Source organism: Dermacentor andersoni, chromosome 1 (assembly GCF_023375885.2).
Source record: "Dermacentor andersoni chromosome 1, qqDerAnde1_hic_scaffold, whole genome shotgun sequence".
Classification (NCBI taxonomy): Eukaryota; Metazoa; Arthropoda; class Arachnida; order Ixodida; family Ixodidae; genus Dermacentor; species Dermacentor andersoni.
The window spans coordinates 127772860-127795578 of record NC_092814.1 but is presented as its reverse complement, the minus strand read 5'-3'; the positions used below and the strand labels follow the sequence as shown (position 1 = coordinate 127795578).

Genomic DNA, 22719 nt, shown 5'->3' with positions numbered 1-22719 from the left:
TTTCGATTGCTTTTGTGATCCTTACTTTGGAATCTTTTGTAAGTGGCACCTTCGAAATGTTTGCTGTAAGGTGGGGAATATAATGGGGCCAGGGGGTGTTGGGAATGTCGTATGCGTTCCTCAATTTGTTTTATGATTCACTGACATGCGTACTTCGTCTGTATTTCCGGTCTTTGCAGACATAGGACGGCTCTGGGGTGTCGACTACAACTCTCTCATAAGTGGTGCCTGGATGCCAGCTGAAGTCGGCTTCATTGCTTCGGACAATTATGAGGTCATTTTCTAGCACAGCTTCGCACTGTGCTCCATTACCCTGCGTTCTTTCAGGCCTATAAAACTAACTTTTAGCCTCATACAGGGTACCCTTAAGTAAAAGTGTTATTCTTCCATGTCAAAGTCGGTGTAATAGGACGAGTATCGTGCAGAGCAAACCAACAAACTTGAACAGAAACACGACAAAGCATCCACTAGCGTAGAAACAGGCACTACAAGATCGTAGAGGATATGCAAGGCTTTAACCACAATTGTGAGAAATCCCAAGAACGCCTATGGCGTCGTCATAGGCGCTTTATCTCTAAGCCAGTTTCGATGCCAGCGAGCTTACGAAGACAAAACAGTTGTTCGCCTTGATCCCACAAAACATGCGTTGTACAAAACTAGACTTGTCGAGCATGTGCTTCCAACTGCTTACTGCATTAACCATGTACGATTATAAATCAAAATGGTTAATTCAGGCCACTTTGTTAATAACGAACATACTTATTTATATGCGGGCTACCACTTTTCAAACTGCAATGGTCAAAGGGCCAAGTATATATATATATATATATATATATATATATATATATATATATATATATATATATATATATATATATATATATATACACATACACCTATATACGTGTGTGTGTGTGTGTGTGTGAGAGAGAGATCATGAGACAGAAATAATCAGAAGAATAAGAATTGGCTGGGGTGCGTTTGGCAGGCATTCTGAGATCATGAACAGCAGGTTGCCATTATCCCTCAAGAGAAAAGTGTATAATAGATGTGTCTTACCAATACTCACCTACGGGGCAGAAACCTGGAGGCTTACGAAAATGGTTCTACTTAAATTTAGGACGACGCAACGAGCTATGGAAAGAAGAACGGTGGGTGTAACGTTAAGGGATAAGAAAAGAACAGATTGGGTGAGGGAACAAACGCGAGTTAATGATATCTTAGTTGAAATCAAGAAAAAGAAATGGGCATGGGCAGGGCATGTAATGAGGAGGGAAGATAACCGAAGGTCATTAAGGGTTACGGACTGGATTCCAAGGGAAGGGAAGCATAGCAGGGGGCGGCAGAAAGTTTGGTGGGCGGATGAGATTAAGAAGTTTGCAGGGACGACACGGCCACAATTAGTACATGACCGGGGTAGTTGGAGATGTAATGGAGAGGCCTTTGTCCTGCATTGGGTGTAACCAGGCTGATTACACACACACACACACACACACACACACACACACACACACACACACACACACACACACACACACACACACACACACACACACACACACATATATATATATATATATATACTTCCTCGTAGAAACATATATATTCACTACATCTAGTACAGACCCCTGGTGCCAAATACTAGATTTGCCTCTGTGTTAAATATAGTATCAAACAAAGAATATATGGAAAAGTAACATTACGGCCAGTCATTTGCTTTGTGCTAACGCGTATGTGTTTTTGGTACACCGTGTATATTCAATGTAATTTTAAATGTAAAATTGAAAATCGCACTTTTCTGTGGCCTCCACCTACACAGTAGCGCCAGTGAAAGCAGCGCTGCACACATTATCATATGTTAAACAAAAGTTTAATAAAGAAGTCGCAGTTTCGCCCGAAATGAGAAACGTCGATTGCGATAGCAAATTAGCGGATAGCTACACGATATAACATATCGTGTAGCGATATAACATATCGATATAACAATCTGGGGCATACTGAAAGCACAGAATCGTTTACAGACGCAATCTCTTTACCGAATACGTACAGTGAACGCCACTGCGTGCGGTCGCCGCGATGGAGTCTCCAGAACCGGCTTCTTGCGTGCAAGGCAGGCAAACGCTGAAAGTAAACTGTGTGAAAAATGTTCTTATAGTGGGTTGTCTGTGTAAACAAATGGGACATAAGAGAATGAAGCCTCATTGCAGCGATCGCACGGGTTCGCAGCGACCGACTGCGCGTCAGCATGCATGTCCGCGCACAATGTTTTGCTTTGCAATGTTTTGCAATGTTTTGTGAACGCGTTTTCGCGCCGTGCCGTGAGCTTTAGGCCGCAGCATATGAGCATTTGACAGTACACTAGCAACCATTGTTGCGTGGACGCTATCATAACAGTTCAAAATTAATTTCGTTATAGAGACTTCGACGCCTACGGCGACTGTGATGTGCCGTCGCGACGATTCAATCTTTTTTTGTCTTCTAAATTCTTTGACATTTCAAAATTATTTCTCAAGTTGCGTCCCACTGTATGTTTATCGGTCTTCTCAGCGTGCGATTTCCTTCTGCTTCTTTTTCGTAATCCAGTGCATTAATTCATAACACAAACATGACCATATGCCATGCCTTTCTTTAATGTGCGTCTTCCCGCTCCCTTTCCGTTCCAGTGAACTCGCCAGTATCTAGCATAAACAAGTTCATAGACCAAACCGTCATGACATTAGCCGGGTAGCGGGCGCGGGCGAGCGTCTCAGTGCGAGTTTTCTGCTACTCACCGAACATCGCGCAGTCCCGGCGCCGTAGCAGAAATCTTCCTCGCGTCTGTGCTTGCTGCATACCCGAGTTGTAGCCGATGGCTGTCTGCCGGTTCTAAGTTTCGCCAGCCAAGCTTCACGCAGCTCCTTGCCCTGCGGCTACGTGTGAATAAGGCTGACACCGGGCTCCGTTGCGTACGTCCGGCACTGCGGCACCGAGCAGTAGCCTACCATGCTGCACGTCTCCAATGGCAGTCACTACCTATTATAGTAGTTTCAGGTGTTGCCAAGTTCACAACCAAGGCAGTAAAGCCTCACCACCTAATCAGAACCGCGGCGCAGGTGGGACTTTAAACTTTCGTTTTCAGCTCGCTTCGGCACTTTCGAAGCAGCCGACGCGGCCGCTGTGTCCACGTGAACCCTCATGCCACGTCATGCCGACGGTGGCGCCAGCTTTTCCAATGGTGGAGCTCGCCCCCAATATGGCGCGCGAGATTGAGCCGCGATCGTCAGTTCTCCTTGCACGCGGTCGCGAAATGCGCAGTTGCTGCCGGAGCACAGCGTCGTTAGTGTTGGTAATATTAATGAATGATTAATCGATTAATCGATTGAATGTATCCTGCAAAACGATTAATCTTCATCGATGCCTAGCTTTCATTTAATCGACCTAATCGATTAGACCTGTTTGATTAATCGTTTTCAAGAGTTTGACAGGAGTGGCGCGAAAATTTTGAAATCGTACTGGAATGACGGCGCAGGGGCAGTGACTGTGAAGCTGTGGTAGAGCGACTGTTCTTCCGAGCCTTGAGTGAGGTCGAGCCGAGCGCTTCCCTCCCCTACCCCCACACACACCGCACACGCCGCACACGCCATCACGCCGCCCAAAGCCGGAGGCTTGAAATACCCTCGCAATTCAAGCCATACTATAGCAACCCAGTCGTTGATCGTAGTGCCACTCCCAGTGCACAAAAGACGTGGCACAACATGCGCGCCGGTATGGAGCATGTATTTGACATAGCAAGGGGGTTCGTGTAGATTCCAGCAAATCTATAGCGTCCAAGCGTCTATTCTCGCACGCTGATTGCGTGTCCATTCAAAGAAGGTGTCGGTTTCACACAAATATCCCAGCCAGTTGACATTCCTTCGCTCTGTAGAAAAGAGCATGGGGTTTAAAGTTCTAGACCAGTAATTTCCTTTTCGCCTGTGCATATCACGATTCCTTGTATACTTCAATTGGACTTCCCCTTTCACTTTTGCCATTTTTCTTATTTCTTGTTTAACTGTACAGTACAGGGATTCACTAGAGCCATGTATCTTATTTAATTGTGCACTAAGTGCCATTTTGTAACGTATACTTTTTATCGTTTCAAATGCCACTAGTGCCGGCTATATTTAATTCCTAACAATTGAAAGATTATCCTTTGTCAAGCGTTCATACACTTGTGTTTTAAACTTGGTTCCACCTCTCAAACCATAAAATAGGATCTCACAAAAATAGATAACTGCTCTTCGACCTTTTTAAGAGTGCCGCGCGAAAATTTCGATTAATCAATTAATCGATGAAAAACCCTGCATCGACAGCGATTAATCGATTAAAGGCTAAGATGACGAACGATGAATCATTAACCGAATGAAAAATGAATCGACCATCCCTTAACGCCGCCCCCCTTCCTCCCTTCCACCCACGACCTTCCGCGCGACGGATGACGGTGCGTTTGCTTTCCCCTTTCTTCCTTCGCGTGCGCCAGATTGAGTCGCTATTGCCGGCTTCCCTCGCGTGCTTTCACTCGCACATACAGCATACGACGCACGGCGACGGTGTTATCGCCCTTGGACTTTATACGGAACATCGCGGCGAGGGCGACGACAAAAATGCGCCTGGAGTGTCCGCATAATTGCCATCGCAATAACAACTTTCTATAAGCTCAAAAGCGGACATCATTTGGAGTCATTTCTCGTCCGAGACGCGCGATGCTTTAGTGTGACCGTAAAATGCGCTCGCATGCTTTGTGCTGTTGAATTACTTCTGCGCGGTATACAAAAACCTAAGTGAATCCTCTTTGCTTGCAACTGCAGCTTCACTTTCGTTGCTACGTCGAACATGCTTCGAACATCTCGTGGTACTGTGCCGTGGACGACATCGAGGTTTACGCATGCGGGGACCAGAAAGGTTAGACCATTAGCGGCAGTTTGCTGTGAGTATACACATTCGCCTAATGTTTAATCATTTGCATTGCTTTTAAGCATTGAAATTAACGCGGCAATTCATCTCACTGTTCTAAGTATACCCCACACCCTGTCTTAGACCGACCCTGGTATTAAGATATCTTTTTTTTTTCTTTTCAAGATGGGAGTGGCTGATTGCTGGCGTTGAGCTGTGCGCTGCCAGTCACCAGAGAAATATTCTCAACGCAGGAAAAGGAATCAGTTGCGACTTCGACAGGGGTCATCTGTGCAACTGGACGGATTCGCCGGAGCCGTCGGGCGCCGCTGGCCAATGGAGATTGAGTGACCTCCACTGGGGGGAGCCGCACTTTCCCCATCGAGACCACACCCGCGGCACGTCTGAAGGTGCGAAGCCTTGGCGCTTTAGAACCCAGATTTTCCTAACGCTTCGCAGCACAGAAGTGGCAGCATTGTGTTGCTCAGATTGTACTTCTGTACAGCCACCATGGTGGCTGTAGGCATGTTTAGAGCGCGGGAACTGCGATCCGGTGTTCATTAAGAGCATTCTGCCGGAGGAACACCTGAGACTGAATGCACAAAGCATTTTGTTCGTAAGTGCGCTTTGCCATTGGCCGGTCGCCATCGCTGATAATATGTCCAGCATCACGATTGGTTGGTATTTGATATTATGAACAGTTCTAGCGTGAGAGCTTTTTGTGAACACGGGCCCTGGTTCGAGACGTATACTGCTTCTGATACGCATGAGCCTGAGCTGTTCGTGCATCTCGCTTTTCATGGCTTCGCGTATAGTATATCGCCCAAGCTGATTAGGTAGCCTATACCGTACGGGAAGGCAAGCTAGCACCGGCTAGGCAGCTACTAGAAGGGCTACCAGCTACAGTGGGCCTACCACTGCCGCGTTGTAGGTAAGTGTTTTCGGACTGTACATGCGGCCTAGGCAGAGATAATTGTTCCTGCGCTTGTGTTTAATCAGAAATTTGTACAGGTTCACTTAAAGAACTTTGACATCCTAGGCTGCGATGTTGTAACAATGCCAGGCACGTACCCAGGATTTGAATAACGCCCACCATTCGCCATAAAAACGCGTAAACCCACAAAAGAGAAATGAAATAAGGTGTATTTTACACGTACGCCTGTGCGATACACCTCTCCTTTACTTGGCAAACTAAGAACCACGTCAAATGGAGAGAGAGAGAGAAAACATTTATTTGACATGAGATTGGGTGTCTCCCTCGTACCCAATCTCATGACAAATAAATGTTTTTTCTCTCTCTCTCTCTCTCTCTCCATTTGACGTGGTTCTGGACTCGCGCAGGAAAGAAGCGCAGAAAGAACACTGCCAAGAGCAAGTAAAGAAGCAAAAGTGTAAAATAAAGATTACTTTAGTTGAATAGAACTTAAAAAAACAGCAGTTGGCAACAAAGGCACACGGACTGCGCGGAGTTAGGTTACTCTGCCAGCCAATCACAGAAGCAAACAAAATCGTCGTCATACGGCCTTTTCAAAATGGCATCGTACTTGACACCTCCGGAGCGTCTGCTGTTCTTAAAGAGTCTTTTCATCGGCAGAAGCAATGAGGTGTGAAAAAGGCACGGACATAATTATGGAGTCTTCAAAAGTCTGCGGTGCACTTCATTTCACTGCTGCACCCGCTTTACTCATGAAACTTCACTGCCAACTGAAGTGAAACTTTACAACAAATAGTTGTAGCGAAGCAAGCACGTTATTCCAGTTCAATAAAGAATTAGGCTCTCGCCATTCCACTGTAATAGACGAATGAAACCATACAAAATTACGCGCTAATAATTTTACTTTTGTAATTACCGCCTTATCTGGGTAACAGAAAAAGTTTGAAGTACGAATTATTTGCAGCCTCCCGGAGGAAAAGTAGCGGGCGGTTATGAGGGCGTGGGCGGGGCTTCATTGCAGACTTAAGTTGTATCCGACTATAGCAGCGTTTTTTGAACTAGCTCTGGATTAATTATACAGAAATATATATTCGCGGAACAATCGCAGTTCTTTTGGATCCCTTCTTTACTGCTCTAACAAGTGTCACAACCGACTCGTATTGTTATTTGGGAAGTTACGTAACGATGCGTGGCCGCCAAACGCGTACAACCGCGCATGGCGCAAGAAGCTGCGATTCTAGACGTACTGCGCCCACCGCGGAAGGTTAGAAAAACACCTACATAAGCAGAGCAGAGAAGTAGCTACGTTAGGCGGCTCTAATGATAACTGTAGAAGCGTCATTCAGAACACACGGAATTGTCCTACACTTCCGGCGGCGTCTTCTCTGTTTCCTTTCTAAATAAAGAGATGTTGATGCATAAATATTTACATAATGAATGGCTAAAATTGTTAATTTTCGCTTTTCCTTCCTCTTTGGCTGTTGTCTCGGCCCTCTCCCTTAGTAAATCTCCCTTAGTAAATTTCTGAACTCCTTGAGACTCTTCTTTCCAACTGCCAATTTAGCACGAAAAGTGCTGTACAATGAGGGAAAAACCAGACGAGTTAACGGGTGACAGTCATATTGCCTATGAGTTTAAGGGTTGTTGCAGGGTTCGATGATGAACGCTGTATCGCATTATTTTATTTTCCACCTTATTTAACCCATATCACGGATATATGGTTCTGAGGATCTGTCAGCGTCGCGGTGAGCCGTCACTCGAGGAAATAATGAAACAAAAAGAAAAGTTAAACGCAATTGGCATTTTCTCTGGCCGCAACTCGTTCCACGTGCATACAGACCAGCTGACCACGAACTGTATCCCTTTCCTGGTCCCTAGATCAGTCGAGACGTAGAAGGTTCAACTAACGAAGCAGCAACGATGCGCGTGACCGTTGAATAGAACTGAATGCATGTCGAGGTAATCGCGCGGGCACCGAATTGATGAGGAAACTGGCCTTCACATCCCAGTAGACGCCGTTAACTACCGCCATCCAAAAGGAGTGAAAAAGGCAACAAAACGTTGACCGCTGAATAGCTGTCAAGTCTCAACATTGATTTGGCTGCGATTTAGGAATGTGTGTGAGAAGTGGTGGGGTGGGCGGAGAGGGGGGGGGTAATGAATCTTAACTTCGGGGGGGGGGGGGGGGGGGCGCCCCCCCCCCCCTTGGGTACGTGCCTGAACGATGCCTTTTCCGATGCTAATGCCTCTTCACGCGTCGTCAGTGGTCAGAACGACGCCCCACCGGGGTCATCAACGGGATTAGAAGGTAGTGAGTGGTGGATGATAAGATTGGCATAGAATAGAGCGGAAGACATCGCTACAAAATAGCTGCCCTAGAGTGAATACCTTCTAATTATGCGCCCATGTTTACTCCAGCCTGTTTTCGTCTTCCTATCTTCCCATCCCCCTTTAAGTGTGGAGTAGCAGCCAGGGCGGCGCTTTGTAGCCGTGCCTTTTCCGTTACTATATATGCCGTTTCGCACTTTTCGCTCTTTGTCAGGGTTAAGGGCGACGCTCCGTCCGCGTTATCAATTGGATCAGACGGCTGTGAGCAGAGAATAGTAAGAGTTGCATAGAATCGAGTGAAAGACATCGCTACAATATCGCGGCTATGCAGGAGGCCCCGAGTTTCTCGTTCGCCTGAGTTCCTCGATGGCAGTCAGTGAACAGATAGCGCGGAACACGCAAAAGCAGCAGACAATAAAATGCCGACATAAAGCCGCGTACATGTCAACACGAGCGCACCCTGCGGACGCCGCTTCCTCGTTTCAAACAAAGAAGACTCGACAATGTTACGCGCCAGTGCCGCTTATTGTTATCAATGCAATATCGCAATGTCGCAATACCGTGAATGTTCCGCTATAGATGTATACACGCACGGCGCAAGCCACTTGCCACACATTTCTGGGACGCGTCTCGGGCGTGGTTTCGGACATTATATATAAATTGTAAGGATTGGGAGGTCAATCCCACCGCTCGTAACCCATTGTCAAGATTGGAGTCGGGCATGAATTAGATGGTAGCTGGCCCATGCCGTCGTCCAACTTATCCACGCTGAGGACGTTGTTGAAGGGAAGGACTGCTTCTCATCGAGAACGAGGAATATGGGTTTATTTACAGTATCTACATAAGGACGTTGCAGTTGCGAGCGAAAGTACACTGAGCATCCGCACAACAGCGGTTTATAAACACTCGGTCCTTCCTCGATTCCTAGGTGAGGGAAACATTCGATTAGTAGACGAGCCACCTTTGAGCGGGAGGGCTTCCGCACCGGTTTCACGGTCCGGAACACGCTTCCGCACCGGTTTCACGGACCCCACCGAGGGCAGACGGTCTTCGCAGAACTCGGGGCTTACGTCAGGAACGGTGCGTGGGACGGGGCCTCCAAATACGTTCCCTCGGGAACTCAGTCACAAAGCCTGGTTCGTCGAACTCCTCTCGGCAATCCCGCGACGAACGTCGAGTACGCGGCGCATTGTCCTCCGGACACAGTATACTTAGTGACGCCGTTTGGCTAGAGGCTGACGGTGGCTTTCCAGGAAAAGTCGACGCCGCTCTCGCACCTGGCTGGCAAAACTTGCACCTCAGCAGGCCGTTCTTAACAATATATATATATATATATATATATATATATATATATATATGCACTGTGTGCAACGTAAACAAACGAAAGAAGGCACCGACAGTTTGACCACGTCACTCCTTTTTCGGCCGCCTATGACGTAACATCCACGGCATGATAACCCAAGAGTGAACCTTTAGATAAGATAATGAAAACGGAGGGGTGCCGAGGGTTTGAATTTTATGTCTTGATGCCATTGACTCATTCATGAGGGCGTCGCCAGAGCTCGCGGAGATCAGGGCCCGAATTCAGGAAGCTTTTCTTTCGTAAGCGAGCTTTACCACTGGCCATCAGTCTTCGCTAATGATATGTCCAACGTCGGAATTGACTAAATTTTATTTTATGTATATCTTACTAACAACTCTAGCGTAAGAGTTTTTTGTGAATGCAGGTCTTTGAACTTTGCCAAACTCGGGCCTTCCTGCATAGCACCAATGGACGCTCTTTTCATTTTGACCTGCTTTTACCCTTTAGTGATGGCTAAGTGTAAGGTATATCCGGCCACTACATTACTTGCTGCATGTCTGTGCTTCTCTTTGTTTTTAATAGTATCATTGTATCAACTATATTATTGTTTTTTAAAATTTTGCTGTGCTTGCCTAACTTTACTTCTGATGTTCGCCATTGTTCATTTTTTTTCAACAACCAAACAAACTTTGCAAACTTTGTAAAGTACTCGGTATATACTGTTTGCGTCAAGAACGTCGAGAATTGTTTTGTTTCATGCGTATTTATTCACCGTAGCAAGCGCAAGAAGTCTCGCGTAATGAGCACATTAGAGAACTTCATGCAGGCGGCTGAAATTTATCCGCAGTCCATATATATATATATATATATATATATATATATATATATATATATATATATATATATATATCGTAAGAAGCCAACAAGGACAGCATAGGGGAATTACTTGTACTTACTGAGTGCATTAAAGAAATGATAAATTAATTGGAATGAAAGTGGATGAAAAACAACTTGCCGCAGGTGGGCAACGATCCCACGTCTTCGCATTACGCGTGCGATTCTCTAACTCGCAATATATATGTGTATATATATATATATATATATATATATATATATATATTCGCCATCTTGTGTCTGTGGTTAAGACTGACAATAAAAATTGGCACTGTTTCGAAACTTGTCAAAAAATCTGTCTTGTGTTGTAGGAGGCTTCGTGTACGCTGAAAACAGGGATCATAAGTCCGTGGCGAAGGCAGTGCTCATCAGTTCTACGTGGGACGCCAGCTGGGTGGGAGGCGCCTGCCTCATATTTTGGCACTTCGCTGTCTTCAACCGGCCTGGAAGGTGCGGCACGTTGTGTTGGTCAGCGCGCCTTTGTTTGCCTTTATTTGCTAGGCCAACTCTCGGTCAATGCTCTCCAACCACGTCGCCGTTGCCTGCGTCACTGCTGTCTGTCGTTGCTGAAGTGAACAAGTACCAACGTGTTGGCCCCAGAGAACGGTGCCGGTTAGTCTTTGTCGTGCGAGTAAAGCGGTAAAACACTGCCGTAATTTTATTTCAGTAATATATACTGTCATTAAGCTTCAAACAAGCCTCAAAACGTATCACGTCGTTATTTCCAACAAAGCGCATGAACAATTACCTAAGGTTGTTTATCACGCTTATTAAGCACATCGCTGTTTACGTCAAGCTTTATCTCATCGAGTGTCAGAAATGTCATGAAATGTTCCAGCGAACAAGTTCTATATGAAATAAAAGGAACATATCAGCTACAATCAGCAGGAAAATGGCACTTAAAGTATTCGATCAACTGAGAGGACGAAGCAATCCACCATAAAAGAAAAAAAAACGCTCTATTAGACTCTGCCCAGACATATTTTCATTACGAAATCGTTGCACTTACGTGCACATAATATCATCTACCCTAGCGCTGGCCGATAAAACTGCCAACTGCCGATATCTCTAGAGCAGCTTTTCTGGAGTGCGCTCGTTCCCCGGGCCTAGCAATGTTTGATACCTTATAGCTGACCCATTATGCCTCATTAAGTGCTGATACCATACTACATTATAGTTGCTTGTAGTAGGCTTAGCTCATCGTCACTGCGTGAGATCTAAATTCGAGTGCACAATATTACCTACTGGTGGACAAACGAATGGAACAGAGGAGCATTAAAAAAAATAGAATCATTAAACATGTTGCTCGAACATATCCCCATTTTAGTGGAGCGTATTTAGCTTTCTAAGAAAAAGAATACACTAAATATTACGACTTATGAGGACGTTAAGCAAAAATACATTTAACCGCTTGAGTAACGAATTACGATGCACTGTCAATAAATGTGCCAAAGTCACATAATTTTATTTCAAGGTGGTGCATGGAGGCTCCATTGAAGGAAAGCAAAGGTGGTTTGAAGATCATTGCTGCTTTTTCCAATGAGTGCTCCCAATAGCAGAAAATTAGGGGCCTTATAACGTAAAACTATTCTAATACGTCAAATTTACGTAACCGCCAACGCAAGCATCGGGCGGTGACCCGCAGTGTCGCCTGCACAGCCCACTCAAACGCTCTCCCCGTTTACAGGAGGACACTTTTGTTCACTTTCAAAATGAATAACATTGCCTACATTGAACGATTTTTCTTATCTAACTGGCTGACAAGAGGCGAGGAACACGCTCAAGTGGAGAGGGTTCGATGGGGCGAGCCAGCGCACTGAAAATAAATAACCGGATGAAGAGGGAAGTGCCGGCGTCTGCGATTGGTCCGCTTTCCCTTACTTAGCTTCCGGTAGCTTGTCTAACATCGCGGCGGCGTGCAACTGACAGTTAAAATTGCCTTTAAAACGAATCCTCAGCACAGTAGAGTTGGGAGAGCGATGTCGCATACATGCCCAAAGGGTTTGATAACGTTATACGGCCACGCAAAAAGTTTTCTTATACGCAAATAAACCCATGCTCTCCGGCATGTGCGAGTAGCCAGTCCCTGAGCGATCGGCGGCGCCCTTCTTCTATTCCTTTCGGAACGGGGCAGTCTCCGGCTATTCAGAAAAAAAAATCCAGTTTTGTTCGGCAAATTAATGCATCTTAACTCGTTCACGTCACTTTGACGCGATGAGTTCTCGAGGTTTTGTGACGTCGAGCGACAGACAGGTGAAGTGGGTGCAGCCTGAAACCTTTTGACCGATAGCAGAGGGTTAATGGCGAAAAGGCGTGGAATCAGAAATCATTATTTTTCTTTTGTTCGGTCGAATCATGCATAATCAGTGTGTACAGAGGGTTAATGAAGAAAATGCGTGGAATCAGAAACAATTATTTTTCTTTTGTTCGGTCGAATGATGCATAATCAGCGTGTACACGTCATGTCAGATTGGGAGCTATCGCAGTTTTCGTGACGTCACATGACAGAGAGGCGAAGTGGGGGTGGTCTAAAAAAGTTTTTGACCAATCGTGGAGGGCTGATTGCAGAATTGGAATAGAAAAGTTTGGAATAGCTTTACGTTATAGCCCCTTGATTTCTACTTGATGCATAGTCAGTAAGTTGCATTTCTTTCATAAAAATATTTTATTCTCCAGCCCATACCAAATGTACAAGATAAATATTGGCTGTAGGCATAACGAAGAACGAAAAACTGCTGCTTCACCAATGATGACGGAACGCGGCACATAAACATCCCGCCAGTGCAGTAGTACCTCTAGTAAAGTGCCTATGTATAGCAGTTCTGCAGTTAGATGTGAAGTACACACAGCGGGTAAGCAGAAAGACCAATTGACCTGCTGCTTGATTTCCGTGTTTTTTTTCCTTGCCTCCACTGAGCAGGATTGGCAAAAAAAAATTTGCCTCCACAAGGAGGACACAACACCTGTCCTCTTTCTTCGTCCCCGTCATTTCTCAAGCACTTTACGCCTGCATCTACGAGTCCAAAAATGTGGACACTGTGACTTAGGGGGTTAATAATCTCAGAGCTATAGACCAAGTCACATTTGCAAAGCTTTACTGCAGCTGTCTTCCACCGCTACTATCTAAACATTTCGCATGACTCAACCGTGTACATATAGCAATAAACAAGAAATAAAAATAAATGAGCACCAGTCTTACTATCTCAGTATGTGTTCTTGTGATATGCGGTGAACCTTGAAAGAGCTAAGCGAAGTTGGCTACACCAATGTGCACGCATTGATATAACTGTTGGAAGGCCTACATATTTAGTAACTCAGCAGATAGATATCAGGTAGGTCTACATGTTTTGCAACTCAGGATGCTGGCTTTGTCGCTACTATTCCCAAGTGCGAATCACGAAGACATGTACTGGTTAGAGGGCGGTTCTAACTATTATTGCGAAGCGATGAAAAAAAGCATGTGCGCCCATTCTCATGCATTGGTGGGTGGCCGTTACAATCCCAAGGTTCGGAAATACGAAATCAAAGCGCTACTAATGACACATTCGAGTGGCCGTTTCAGATTGATCCGGCAGCACTTCAAAGGTCGTGTAGACAGCAACTGTAAGCTCTACCGCCAGCGTGAATGGGCTCGAATATCGATGATGATATTTGATAAGCCCTATTTGGCCCACGTGCGTAATACAGCTATAAAGCGACCTTCCATGACCTTAGTACCTCTGCCCAGAACGCACTGAAGCGACCAGTCGAATGTGTCATTATATGCAGCGCCCCATTTCTTTCTTTTTTTTTTGTCACATGGAAGAGACAAGGGAAAGGAACGTTAAGAAATAATTGTTTCGATCACGTTCCTAAGCATGATTAAAGATCTTTCCTGTATATTCCATCTATTTGTGTGCGCTGCGCAACAGGACTGCGATCCGCAATAGAGCTCAGTCGTGCGAAAGTCGTTGATTTCCGCCACACTGCGATGTCTAAGTTTTGCGGCTGCGCTAGGGGGTGCGTGCCGATCCCTACGTCATATAGCTTATGGTGCCGGCAAAACAGCCCTTTGGCGTACGGCGTCCTCCTGGCATCGGAGCACCATCAAAGGCAATCGCAACTATAAGGCTAATAAATGTTCTTGATTCAGTGAAGAAATTCTGTAAAAGCACCTAAAATGAGAATAAGAGTTTTTCATGCGATGAATAAGCTCTGCTAGCATGCCAATTATCGAGGCACAAAATTGAAGAAATGTCGGCAGAAATAATGGCAAACACATCACTGAACAGGACTCTCAGCCATTCCTGCCTGAAATATTCTTTGAAAAATGTTTTGGCGAAGGAAGTTTTGCTTACAAACAAGGAGGGAGCGTCCATCAGTATAACAAATTAGCAGGCTAACTTCGCTGTCCAATGCATGTTTTCTCCTGGTCTCTCGCAGCTGCAACCTGACCGCGTCGCCCATGTCGGGAGACCCCTGGTGGTCGAGCACGCATGAGCTCGAGCGCGCATGGAAGCCGGAAGTCATTCGAGTGTGGCTACCGTCTGACCAGGTATTTTTTCGTGGCACCGTGATAATGATTTTTCGCGTACTGTAGAGTGCGCGCTTTATGAAGCACGAAACATGGATAGAGACCATAAAGAGTTGGCGATTGAAGACTGAAATATAGCTGTACGACTAATCCCTTTGGGGAAGGGATTGCTCGTTAGACTTCGCTTGCGATCCGAACTTGAGAGTAATATGGAAGGTCACCTTTGAACATAGATTTTTGGAATCGCAGCTGGTCGTAAGACATTTAATATGCACGGAGCATTGCTATATTATTGCTATTATATTGGCTAAAGACTGATTTAACCCATTATACCTCGCCGCCATTATTCCTGCTATAGCTTCTCTCTGTTTCGTTTATAGATAATCCTGTCACTTTGGTAAAAGACCGGAATGCGCAAATAGGAATTATGCTTTCGGCGCTTATCAGCTGTGATGAAATTGCAGATATGGCTACTGAAATGTAGGACAATCCAAGGATGTGTCTAACTAAAAAAGGCGCTAAAGAAGCAGAACAAGAAGAATCCAGAAAAAGTCAGTGTCCACATGAAAATAAATTTACTCTCACAAATTCATGTGATGACGCGTAGCGGGTCAGTGCTTTTCTTTTTGTTATTGCTATAAAAGAGATTCTACTTACAAACGAGTCAATATCAACGCTAACTGTATTTTGCGCAGAGACTTGTTGGGGGAAAAAAACCACCGAGAACGTCGTGGGGACAGCATAAAAGGGAATAAATTTGCTTTCGTCATACGTTTTTGCGCATTCATCGAGGAGTCAAGGTCTGTTAACCGTTATTTTCTTATTTTACCCGTTAAAAGAAAACACCCAATGACCGGTTCATTGATTACAGTGCTAACATAGCACCAAAAACAGTTTTAAAACATGACTATTTTGCGAGTTGCAATACAGAGGTCCTAAGTTCTATGTAGTTTAGATTCCATGGCTTAAAGTTACTATTTGTTTCCCACCCTTTCTTTTTCCAGCACCAGTATAGATTGGAGGCTTCTCTGACCGACGCCTTGATTGCCGTTGACGATGTTACGCTGACGTTTGGTGCATGTCCTTCGGAACGTGAGTGGAAGCCTTACAGAAAGATAGAATAAGATTCTTTCTTTTTTTCTGTGCACACTAACATTTCTGCAAACTTCACTCCTCAACGAAAAAATTCCATAACTACCGTTTTAGGTCTTTCATTCGTGTTACTTCGCTCTTTCTTCTCTGGTGTCAACTTCAACCTGTGTAATTGTGGCATTTTCAACGGGCCTCTACTTCCCGGCATAGCACCACACCCCAGAGAAGGTAGCGTCTGCAACAGGCAAGGCGCACGCAAGTTTGTTTGTGGCGCATTAAATAATGCTCGATTTATGAGATGGTACGACCGCGCCACTGCCGCTGCAATACTGCAGCTTTGCAGCGTTTATGCGCGCGTGTATAGACCGAGCGGGCTATCATAGTAACGGTACGCGTCGTTGCGAATAGATCCTTAATAAATTAGCAAAAGCGTAATGAACCTCGGCCCTATCGAGTTTGAGCTCGCCGTTAAATGTTTCACGGCATCAGGACATCAGGCAAGTGTACGCGCTAATAAGATTTAAGGCTTCTCTATGCAGGCCATGGTTCCCGTGCATTATCTCCGTGCTCGCCAGCATAGCCTGTCTGTCTATAGATAGTCTTCGTGGTTGACCGGCCGTAAGTGTGATCGCAATCACTAATCACACAGCTGCCTATCTGTTCCTCATTATTATATTTCCAGTTCTAGAAAAATATAGCGTGCACTTTTTGGGGAAGAGATCACAGGTAATTATTAGCCCACGTGCGGGTGACGAAAAGGAGAGGTGATAGTATCTGGACAAGATTGCATGAAGCTTTGTTTTCTTGTGTCAGTGAGCTTTGCTACTTTGGCCTTCAGGGATATAAAAGTTGCGACAGTTCGCGCAATTGTTCATCACCAGAAAAGTATACGCGATTTCTAAAGACGGGCCCTCCCACAACTTTCATTTTATCTACTTCAGGCGGTCATGACTTCAACATTGGGGCGAGCTACGTGTCTTTTCTTTAAATATATTTATTGACGACGTCTTTATGGCCCTAGCCATATACTGTGCCAAAAGGACTTCTTCTTGGGCAAGTTGGTGCTTAGATTTCCTAGGTATACTTTGTGGCGCAAGATACATTTCTTGAAAAGTGACAGAAGAAAGGAAACCTAGGAAACATATACTGTGCCTTCATTGGTCTTTCGGATGATTCGTGCTGTCGGTATACGTGCAACGGCTTCTTCTCCTGGTGCGCAGAGAGGGGACTAAGCTGCGATTTCGAGCGAGGCCCCTGTACGTGGACGAACTCGATAAGGAAGCGGAGAACCTGGGAGTGGCTCCTGCGTGGTGGACACCTCAACACCGACGTCCCGCAACCGTCTCTAGACCACACTCTGTCGTCCGATGACGGTACTCGCTTCTTTTTCGGTATACTCTCTTATCGGTGAAAGTACTTAAACGTCTAATAGAAATCACACTGCACATTGCAGTTTTGCTTCAACCGTTTAGTATTGCGCAATTTATTTTGCGAGAATACAAGGAAAATATGAGCCTCGCAAATGTCTGGATTCTGATGCCGTGGCAGATATACCGGCGACACTTTCAGCAGTCACTTCAGAAAATGAAAATGTGTTTGCTAATGACGCCTTTATTTGCTAACTTCAGGCCACTTGCTCAAATTTCGCGGATGAAGCCTAGAATTTCCTGTGTCTATATTCCATCTTTTAACACTTATTAATGGGGGGGATGTAGGTTCAGCTTCAACCCAAGGCAAGTTGTTTTTTCGTCCACTTTGATTTCCTCTTACCTTTTCATTTATACATTTCAGTTAAAACGACAAATACCTTCCTGTATGCTTTCCTTGGCTTCATTATCTGATGGCAATATACCGTCGTGACAGACAAAAATCAGGCGCCTTGATTCCTCTTTTTGTCGTTCATTAACGCGGTTGGGCTCCAAAACAATCACGGCTTGAATTTACCCCCCTACTTATAATTGTGTGCGCTCAAAGTGCGCTGCTCACGCACCACCTCAATTAGAAAGACTTTAGGCAACTTGCCTCCTGAAATCCAGTTTGTGCCGCAACTCAGGGGGCCCTATAACACAAAACTATTCCGATATGTTGTTATTCCAATCTCCGGCCGTAAAACTTATGTAACCCGCTGCGTTTTTTTTTTTTTTTGAAAAGCCCAATCAAACGCGCTCCTATGTTATTGGAGGTCGTTTTCTTTTTTTGCTTTCAAAGTGAATAGCAATCTCTGCATCGAGCAGAGCTTTTCTTATTTAATTGGCTGAGAAGAGGTGAGGAATACGCTCAAGTGGAGAGGGATTCGATGAGGCCGAGCCAGCGCAGTGAAAGTAGATAACCAGATGAATAAGGAGATGCCGGCATCTGCGATTGGTCCACTTCCCCTTACTTAGCTTGCCGCGGAGGCGTGCAACGAAACGTTAAAAATTCCCCAAGAACGGATCCTCAGCAAAGAAGAGTTGGCAGAGTGATGTAGTATACGTGCCGAAAGCGCTCGATAAGGTTATACTGCCATGCAAAAAGCTTATAATACGCAAATAAATCAATGCACCCCAGCAGCTCCGAGTAGCTATAGTGCCAGAGCGATGGACGGGCAGTCATCTTTTATTCCTTTCGGAATCGGGCAATCTCCGGCTATTCAGAAAAAAATTCACTTCTGTTCGGCATATTAATGCGTCTTTGACGCGTACACATCACGTTGACGCGGTGAGTTCTCGCGTCAACGGTTTTTTAACATCGCGTGACAGACAGGCGAGCTGGGCGCAGCCCGATAACGTTTGGTAAACAACAGAGGGCTAATGGCGAAAAAGGCGTCAAATCAGAAATAGTTATTGGGGCGCTATAACGTAGAATTATTCCAAACTTTTCTATTCCAATTCTGCAATCAGCCCTCTACAATTGGTCAAAACGTTTTTGACCAATTGTAGAGGGCTGATTGCAGATTTGGAATAGAAAAGTTAAAACGTGCGCTGTTTTTGGATCACCCCCACTTCACCTGTCTGTCACGCGACGCCACGAAAACCGCAATAGCTCCACATCTGATATGACGTGTACAGACTGATTATGCGTGATTTGACCGAACAAAAACAAAAATAATTATTTCTGATTCGACGCCTTTTCGCCATTAGCCCTCGGCTATTGGTTGAAAGTTTTCGGGCTGAACCCACCTCACCTGCCTCTGACACGACGTCACAAAACCGCAAGAACTCGCTACGTTAAAGTGACGAGTACGCGTTAAAGATGCGCTAATATGCCGAACAAAACTGAATTTTTTTCTGAATAGCCGCAGGCTGCCCCCTTCCGAAAGGAATAAAAGATGACTGCCGCCGATCACTCAGGCACTGGCTACTCGCACATGCCGGAGAGCATGGGTTTATTTGCGTCTAATAAAACTTTTAACGTGGCCCTGTCACGTTTTCGAGCACTTTCGGCACGTTTACTACCTCGTTCTGCCAACTCTTTTTCGCTGAGGATCCGTTTTAGCGTCATTCTTAAGCTTCCGTTGCATGCCGCTGCGATTTTCGACCAGCTATCGCAAGCTAAGCAAGGGAAAGCGGACCAATCGCGCATACGCCAGCACCACCCTCTTCATCCGGTTATCGATTTTCAGTGCAGTGGCTCAGCCCCATCGAATCTCTCTCCACTTAAGCGTACTCCTCGCCTCTTCTGAGCGAATTAGATAAGAAAAGGCGCTCAGTGTAGGCAATGCTCTTAATTTTTCAATCAAATGAATGTGACCTCCTATGAACGAGGAGAGCGTTTGATTGGTCTGTTCTGACAGCCCTGCGGGTGTCCGCCCGATGCTTGCGCCGGCTTGTACGCAAATTTGATGTCAGGAGATTGGAATAAAAACATATTGGAATAGTTTACATTATAGGGCCCTTGTTCTCTCGTTCGCTATAATGATGCATAACCAGTATGCACACGTCATATCAGGTATTTGCGGTTTTCATGACGTCGCGTGACAGACAGGCCAAGTGGGGGTGGCCAGAAAATTGTTTTACCAATCGTGGAGAGCTGACTGCAGAATCGGAATAGAAAAGTTTGTAATAGCTTTACGTTATGATGGGGGTGGGGGGCTGGATACAGTCGCGCTCGCGAAGGTTATACTATCGTCGCCTGTTGACGTCACTCTTTCGCCAAGGCATTCGGACTTCCTCATTTTGAAATAACGCGGAGGAAGGACTAGTTATTAACCTTTTCTACAGCAGGCTCTCACGATTTCTCGACATAGTGGTTCTGAGCTCGTAACTCGGCCCGGGGTGAATTAATCATTCAAACTTCAAATCACTGAGTCAAATCAGTCAATCAAACTTAGCCATAGAAAATGCCCACCCTAAAGTTAGACAAGTATCGAGGTGGCCTATTTTTTAAGACTATGTTTGACAACCTATAACTTCGCTTCAAAATAGCTTAAAACAACGACTTTTAGCTTACGAATGAACATTCATAATCGATTCCGTGCGCTGTACTTTACCGTGTAAGTTGCTAATTTGGCCCTAAACAAACAACATCCTATTTTGGATATTATAAAGAATATTTATCATAGGATAAAATAACTGCATTTTTAAAATCAGCTGGTAAAAGTACATTAACCGTTGAAATTTCATTCAAATTCCTTTAAAAGTAATAGTGTTATCTTAAGTACTTCGTCCCCCTCTTAAGATATAAAAGTATGTCGGATTCTGAGGCCACGTGTAGTTGTCCAACAAAATTATGTGGGCGTGTAACACCTCGAACTTAGTAAACAGGGCTCTGCAGGCGGGTTTTCGAACGACACTGAAAGGGGAGATAGAATGAATAGGATAAACGAGAGGTCCAACGAGACTGGCAACTACAAAAGGTTTGGGTGTCTGCATCCATTGAGGTGCACAACCATTTTACAACATTATAAGATGCGAGGCGGTTATTCTTCTATGTCGAACAACGCACAATGAGAAAACGTACGGATATAAAGTAATTTTTTTTCGCACTAGACACCCATTTTATTTTTTCGTAAATCCTCAGATTTTACCAGGGAGTTATAAATGGTCGGGCACTTAACTTGGATGCCCTTAGATCACATACATGTAATTTTAGCTGCAATTGAAATGTGTTTTTTTTTTCAGACACGAAAGAAAAAAAAACTCGAGCAATGAAAGATGAAGGCAAATATCTTGAGGTGCTATAGCCATACAAAAATTTAGCAAAATGGAATAACCCCAGAGAATGACTATCCTCAGCTGCACGCTTCAAATTCAAATATTTGCATGCCACCTAAATAGAAAATCCACGATGGACACATGTGCTTTAATTTGGTAAATAAATTTCGGAATAATGAAATATTGATACTGATAATTACTCAGTCCATAGCTTTAAATTAAGTAACCCTGAATTATGTCTAATTAGTGCTGTCGATAAATTTTTCGTAAACTGTGCGACACAGACACGGACAAGAGCCAAGGTAGTGAGGGGACAGGTGCTGACTTCCTCAGCTCTTATCCTTGTCTGTCTTGCCCTGTCTACCCAAGATGAAGCTAAACCAACTCACCCAAATCTCAGTTTTGTTAAGCTGTCGATAAAACTCAGTCATAACGAGGAGTTAGCGTATGATGAGGAGTATAATTATAAATCTTGTTTGCCTGACGCAATCTCCTTCGAGAAAAGAAGCGCAGAGACGTACTATTCCTCGTTGTTTCTAACTCACGTATATAAAAAATTCGTTTCCAATTCACGCTGTGAAGCTGGTCGGACAGCGAAGCTGTAAACCACAACCAGAACGATTACCCATTGCGACACAGCTCGAAATTATTAACATGGCGACATTCACATGCACTTTACATAATTATCAGCCTAAAACGTTTCAATGACCTGCGACTTGGCTTGCACCGCTACTTCGCGCCCCTACAAAGAGTGGACGACAGAGAATAGAAATGCACTGAAAGCACACTTTCACAATACCTCGTATGCACGCTGCTCTTCAGGAGGCCTCACTAGTACGCGGGCTTCCAATAGCGCTGTCACAACACAAATCAGTTGCTAGGCGGGTTTGCTTATTTTACATACGAAAGTGTGCTTACGTCACTCCCTGCTTCGTATGCTACAGTTACCGTTTCCCGGCAACTGCAGTTTATGCGACCGTAATCCTTACCGGGAAACGCTTGCGGTGAACGCTATGCGCGAAGGGGAGCTTTGCAGTCTGGCGCCTGTGTATGTCCTTTCTATGTGTACGTGTACGTGTCAGATGTAAGTGCGCTGCTTCAATATCATGGCTCACCAACTAGCCCATCAGTAGCTCTTGAGCTTTCTCGTTCTTTTCTTTCCCCCGCACGGCTGACGACACCGCAGTCGCGGATGCGAGCGCCATCCGCTGGTGTTGCAAGGAACCCAGCGGCGCACGCGGCGCGCGCCTTCCGAGCTTTTGCCTACCGGCACGATAGACCCATTGGGAGGTGGAGCTATATAGCTTCGCTGTAAAAAAAAAGGGGGGAGGGGGGCAGGACATTTGCCACACCCTTAGCTTGAGCGTTGCAGGTATGCCTCCCCGCTGCATGCAGCATAGAATTGCTGTTAAACGGTTCCGGGGTGTTGCATCGTTTTTTTTACGGCGGTCTATAGGGCATAACAAAATAAAATGAATCTTTACTTACTAACACAGACACTACCACATAACTTCGTCCTGTGACGTCCAACTTCGTTTGAAGGTAGTATTAAAGGTTTTTTGAACACAGAGTCGTATGATGCTGCGTTTAACCGAAAAAAGTCGCAGTTTCG

General features: G+C 45.1%; 1 protein-coding gene and 1 long non-coding RNA gene across 3 annotated transcripts in view; one reads left to right on the top strand and one right to left on the bottom strand.

Annotated features, from left to right (window-relative positions):
* Positions 1–22719, top strand: part of LOC126544137 (MAM and LDL-receptor class A domain-containing protein 2-like) — a 115864-nt gene that overhangs the window by 30543 nt on the left and 62602 nt on the right. For both annotated transcript variants that reach the window (XM_055062003.2, XM_072287079.1), the window contains exons 7-13: positions 180–274; positions 4827–4920; positions 5166–5321; positions 10682–10820; positions 14793–14904; positions 15888–15975; positions 17196–17348. In XM_055062003.2, coding sequence (XP_054917978.2) covers positions 180–274; positions 4827–4920; positions 5166–5321; positions 10682–10820; positions 14793–14904; positions 15888–15975; positions 17196–17348 — 837 coding nt within the window. The remainder of the gene's footprint in view (positions 1–179; positions 275–4826; positions 4921–5165; positions 5322–10681; positions 10821–14792; positions 14905–15887; positions 15976–17195; positions 17349–22719) is intronic.
* LOC129380584 (uncharacterized) overlaps positions 1–22719 on the bottom strand; it is a 114678-nt gene that overhangs the window by 55301 nt on the left and 36658 nt on the right. The window lies entirely within an intron of this gene.